A 5,774-nucleotide genomic window follows, 5' to 3' on the forward strand; every position below is an offset into this window, starting at 1 on the left:
CTCCCACAGAACCCAGAACCTCAACACTGACTTAAATACATTTTTAAAAGGTTTACAATAACATTGATGCAGTCTCTGCAAGAAATACAACCCAAACCTGAATTGACCTGAAGAGGCCTTTCCCACAAGGTGATTGTCAGTGAACAGAAAGTGTCAGGGTTGAGCTTCAATAGCAGAAATCAACTTTGATTTAAAATAAAACCTCTCAATCCTTCCAAAAAATTAGTTTGAAAGCTGCAAATGCTCAATATCAGTGGAGAAACAATCAAGACTTTTCGTCAGTGTAGAAACATGGCTGTGTTTTTGACAGTGATTTGGATGGTTGGGGAAGATTATATCAGACCCACAGGAGAGGGCAGGATGTTAAGCGGAACTTTTACGCTGGGTCCGGCTCTGGCTCCGGCTCCGGAAGGGGAAAGAAGGAGATTTGGAAAGTCCCAGCGTTCTTCGCGGCTGGCCTTTCTCTTCCGGTGGCGGTTGGTGGTGCTGGTGGAATCTGAGACGGTAAGGATTTGGAATCCAGAGCCATCCGTCTCAGGCAGTCACTGTACGGTGCAGAGGCGGCCGCTTCGGGCTGGCGGCAGTGAGAGGAGGGGGCAAAGAGTTATATTTACACCGAAAGGGGCATTGGATTGTGTTTAATCGCCGAGTTAGGGAGAGTCACCCTGGTGCTGGGGGGGGGATGGGGGCAAGGCTCAACTTCCTTTAGTGTCTGTTAGGTTATACAGCCTTCAATCCAGTGTGTTAAGAGATTGATGCTGCAAACCAGCAGTGTACTTCTGATGGCAGGATGGGGGAGATAGTGGTTGTAGTGTCTGTGAGAGCAGGAATGGGATATGGGGGAAGGGAGTAAATGTCAATGTCTGTGAGGGCAGGGATGGGTGAAGTGGTTACACTGTGAATGTAAATTTGCCATTTCATTTCTTTCAGTTCAGTCAAGAGTCATGGCCAAGTCGAAGAACCACACCAACCATAACCAATGTAAGACCCAGGCACCACTATTCAATCAGTTTGTATTTCTTTCTTTCATTTACAAGCTTATAAAAACATGTTTGTGTCTTACAGCCAGCAAGTGGCACAGAACAGGGATCAAAAAGCCCAAGTCTTATCGATTTGAACCCCTGAAAGGAGTAAGTGTGTTAGTTGACTTTTGGTGCTGACTGTGAATTCTGATGTGCAATATATATATTAAAACTGTAACTGCCTCATGTGTCAACTGAATCTCAGATTTGCAAGTGAATGCAGGTAAACTATTCAGTTGATTTGAATCTCACTTACAACAAGTACATGTAATACTGCCTGACCTAATGAGAATTTTCAACTGACAGTCATAGAGATGTACAACACGGAAACAGACCCTTCAGTCCTACCCGTCCATGCCGATCAGATATCCCAACCCAATCTAGTCCTGCCTGCCAGCATCAGTAGCACTTTCGTGCAAATGTTTTGTTTTGGATTGTTCTGACCTCTCTTTCTGTTAGAAGAGAAAGTGTCGTTGATTCTTTACTGTTAGAAATCTGCCCATCTGTCTGAATGTGCTGTGGAGCTAGCAACACTTTTGAAGACTTAAGCTGACCAATCACATGCTGCTCACAAATGACATCTTGTAGATAAAGGGTAGTATGATTTGTTAAATTTGAAACCTGTCTTTGTCAGTTCTTGCACCTTTAGTAGCAGTGTTGCCTCTGGCCTGGAAGGTGTTGAAATCAGCTCCCACTCCAGAGGCTTGAGAACAGAATGTTTTGGCTGATAATCCAGCACCAAGAGTGCCGCAGTTTTGAAGATGTTGTCTTTTCAAATGAGATGTTAAAGTTACATTCCCTCTGCCTCCAGTTGACCAGAAGACTCCATGGCACAATCTTATTAAAGAGCTTGATATGGAGATGCTGGTGTTGGACTGGGGTGGATAAAGTTAAAAATCACACAACACGAGGTTATAGTCCAACAGGTTTAATTGGAAGCACTAGTTTTCGGAGCACTGCTTCTTCATCAGGTGGTTGTGGAGTACTTTATAGAACATAGAACATAGAAGAATACAGCGCAGTAATCCTATCTACTAAGGACCTTTCATGTCCCCTCCTTGCTGCTTTTAGCTCTCTCTTCAGGTCCTTCCTGGCTACCCTATAACTCTCAAACTCTTGGTTATGAAGGAGCAGTGCTCTGAACGCTCGTGCTTCCAATTAAACCTGTTGGACTATAACCTCGTGTTGGGAGTTTTAACTTATTAAGGAGCTGTGGAGTTACCTCAGGTTGCCTGGTCAAATTTTGTTCTTGTACCACATCTGGCCATTATCACAATAACGTTGTGGGAATTTGCTGTGCATTTAGCTGTGGTTTTTCCCAAATAGTGTTGGTAACTGCACTTCGAATGTATTCAGTTGTTAAATACTTCGGGACATCCTTACGTTATATAAATGTATGCAAATGAAATATCTTTCTAATTCATCGTAACGTAAATTTACTTTCAGATCATAACATACCTTGTGATCAACTAATTGTTTTTTGAAGTTCGGTTATTGGTTATTCAGCTATTGGTTAATGAATATAATAGTTGGTTTTCTCACTGTGTCAAATGATCCTTTAAGGTTGATGGACAGGAGCATGGACTTAGACACTAGAAAAGTCCTTGCTATTTTTGCAGTGCAATAGAATTTTTACTATTTACGTAATCTGGCAGGTAGGGTCTTCCTTTAATGTTTCACTTCAGAAATGGTGCTGCTAACAAGCACTGTATCCCAAGTGCACATCTGTAGTGTTATGTTGCTGACCATGCTGCTTATACCCATTCTGTACTTTCCAGTCCTAGGTGCGTTTCAAGGGTTCCAATAATTATAAGGATTTAATTTATTCACCTGCATTCGAAAGTGATTGTGGTATTAACCATTGCCAGATCATTGATACTGCAGGAAGATTAAATCAAAAGACTTCCCCGTGTTTATTGGAGCATCGATTTCCATTAAACCTCATAGCGTTTGGACATTGTTAACTTTTAAGCTTTTTATTAGTTCTCTTTTACCGTTATATTCTGAGATTCTGTTTTCTGGAACAGTACTGCTGATGTCCCTCTGTTCCATTTGACTTTAGGATACTGAGTTTATAAAATGAGTTTGGGATTACTGTTATATATATCATTCCAAAATTGCATTTGTTTTACTAGTTACGTGCTGTTTATATGTAGTTATACATGCAGACTAGCTCCGATATTTTACAATGGTGTACTGGGATATCTAGCTCTCTTGTGCAGCTCCAAGATGTCTGGTATGATTTCCCTCTTAAACACTTTACCTAAGTCCAATTTGTATGTTGAAACTCTGTGTGATGTATACGTTGCAGTTGTACTAGCCTCCACGACTTCCTCTGGCAACTCATTCCATACACGTACCACCCTCTGAGTGAAAAAGTTGCCTCTTAGGTCTCTTTTATATCTTTCCCTTCTCACCCTAAACCTGTGCCCTCTGGTTCTGGACTCCCCCACTCCAGGGAAAATACTTTATCTATTTATCATATCCATGCCCCTCATGATTTTATAAACCTCTATAAAGTCATCCATCAGCTTCTGACGCTCCAGGGAAAACAGCTGTAGCCTATTCAACCTTTCCCGATAGCTCAAATCCTCCAACCCTGGCAACATCCTTGTAAATCTTTTCGGAACCCTTTCAAGTTTCACAATATCTTTCCGATAGGAAGGAGACCAGAATTGCACACAATATTGGCCTAACCAATGTCCTGTGACGTGACCTCCCAACTCCTGTGCTCAGTACTCTGACCAATAAAGGAAAGCATACGAAACGCCCTCTTCACTATCCTATCTATCTGTGACTCCACTTTCAAGGAGCTATGAACCTGCATTCCAAGGTCTCTTTGTTCAGCAACACTCCCTAGGACCTTACCATTAAGTGTATGAGTCCTGCTAAGATTTGCTTTCCCAAAATGCAGCGCATCGCATTTATCTGGATTAAACTCCATCTGCCACTTTTCTGCCCATTGGCCCATCTGATCAAGATCCTGTTGTAATCTAAGGTGACCTTCTTCACTGTCAACAACACCTCCAACTTTGGTGTCATCAGCAAACTTACTAACCATGCCTTTCATGCTCACATCCAAATCATTTGCATAAATGGGGAAAAGTAGTGAGCCCAGCACCGATCCTTGTGGCACTCCACTGGTCATAGGCCTCTGTATGAAAATCAACCCTCCACCACCACCCTCTGTCTTCTACCTTTGAGCCAGTTCTGTATCCAAATGGCTAGTTCTCTCTGTATTCCGTGAGATCTAACCTTGCTCACCAGTCTCCCATGGGGGGCCTTGTTGAACGTCTTACTGAAGTCCATATAGATCACATCTACTGCTCTGCCCTCATCAATCTTCTTTGTTACTTCTTCAAAATCAAGTTTGTGAGACATGATTTCCCATGCACAAAGCCATGTTAACTGTCCCTAATCAGTCCTTGCCTTCCATTTATTTTCAGAAATAAAGTGTCATCTATGAGTGGGGAAAGGATACTAAATGCGATTTATAATGGACTTCATGGGAACCACTTTAGAAAATAAGAACAGTACAGCACAGTATAAGCTCTTCAGCCCTCGATCTTGTGTCAGCCTTATACTCTAAGATCAGATTAGCCTACTTACTCTTCGTTGTACTAACTTCCATGTGCCTCTCTAAGAATCCCTTAAATATCCCTGATGTATCCTGACTCTACTAGCACTGCTGGCAGTGCTTTTCACACATCCACTGCAGTACCCACCTCTGACATCTCCCCAAAACCTTCCTCCAATTACCTTATAGTTATACACCCTCATGATAGCCATTTCAGCCATGGAAAAAAGTCTCTGGCTGTCCACTCTATCTATGCCTCTCAACATCTTGTACACCTCTATCAAGTCCCCTCTCATCCTTTTTCACTCCCATGAGAAATGCCTTAGCCCTGTTAACCTTTCTTCATACGAAATGCCATCCAATCCAGTAGCATCCTGGTAAAGTTCCTTAGCATCCTCTCTAAAGCTTCCACATCTTTCCTATAATGAGGCAACTAGAACTGTACACAATATTCCAAGTGTGGTCTAACCAGGGCTCTAGAGAACTGCAGCATAACCTTGTGGCTCTTAAACTCAATCTCCCTGCTAATGAAAGCCAACACACCATACACCTTCTTAACAACCCTATCAACCTGGGTGGCAACTTTGAGGGATCTATGGACATCAACCCCAAGATTCTTCTGTTCCTCCACACTGCCAAGAATCCTGCCATTAACACTGTATTCTGCATTCAATTTCGATCTTCCAAAGTGAATGACTTCACACTTTTCCAGGCTGAGCTGTGACTTACCAGCCTAAATCAACATCCTGTCAATGTCTCATAGCAACCTATTCACAACTCTACCAACCCTCATGTCATCTGCAAACTTACTAACCCACCCTTCCACTTCCTCAGCCAAGTCATTTATAAAAATCGCAAAGAGCAGAGGTCCTAGAACCAATCTCTTCAGAACACCACTGGTCACCGAGCTCCAGGCTGAATACTTTCCATCTACCAGCAACCTCTGCCTTCTATGGGCCAGCCAACTCTGTATCCAGAATGACAGGTTTTCTTGTATCCCATGCCACCTTACTTTCTGAATGAGCCGACATTGGGGAACCTTATCAAGCATCTTGCTAAAATCCATGTATGCCACAACCACGTTCATCAATGTGTTTTGTCACATCCTCTAAGAATTCAGTAAGTTTTGAGAGACATGATGTGCCCCCCTCAAAGGCATGCTGACTATCACTAAT

General features: G+C 42.6%; 1 protein-coding gene and 1 non-coding gene across 2 annotated transcripts; both read left to right on the forward strand.

The window, feature by feature from the left end:
- The first annotated feature begins 415 nt into the window (after positions 1-415).
- Positions 416-1,175, forward strand: rpl29 (ribosomal protein L29). The gene is made up of 3 exons (XM_043707917.1): positions 416-504; positions 931-981; positions 1,066-1,175. The coding sequence occupies exons 2-3, from the start codon at positions 945-947 to the stop codon at positions 1,158-1,160; spliced, it is 132 nt and encodes a 43-aa protein (XP_043563852.1). The 5' UTR covers positions 416-504; positions 931-944; the 3' UTR covers positions 1,161-1,175.
- A 1,675-nt stretch (positions 1,176-2,850) lies between these two features.
- Positions 2,851-2,979, forward strand: LOC122559288. Its single transcript, XR_006314388.1, has one exon. It is a non-coding gene; the product is annotated as a small nucleolar RNA SNORA71 (small nucleolar RNA).
- The last annotated feature ends 2,795 nt before the right edge of the window (positions 2,980-5,774 follow it).

The sequence above is a fragment of the Chiloscyllium plagiosum genome, chromosome 18 (genome assembly GCF_004010195.1).
Source record: "Chiloscyllium plagiosum isolate BGI_BamShark_2017 chromosome 18, ASM401019v2, whole genome shotgun sequence".
NCBI classification, from domain to species: Eukaryota; Metazoa; Chordata; class Chondrichthyes; order Orectolobiformes; family Hemiscylliidae; genus Chiloscyllium; species Chiloscyllium plagiosum.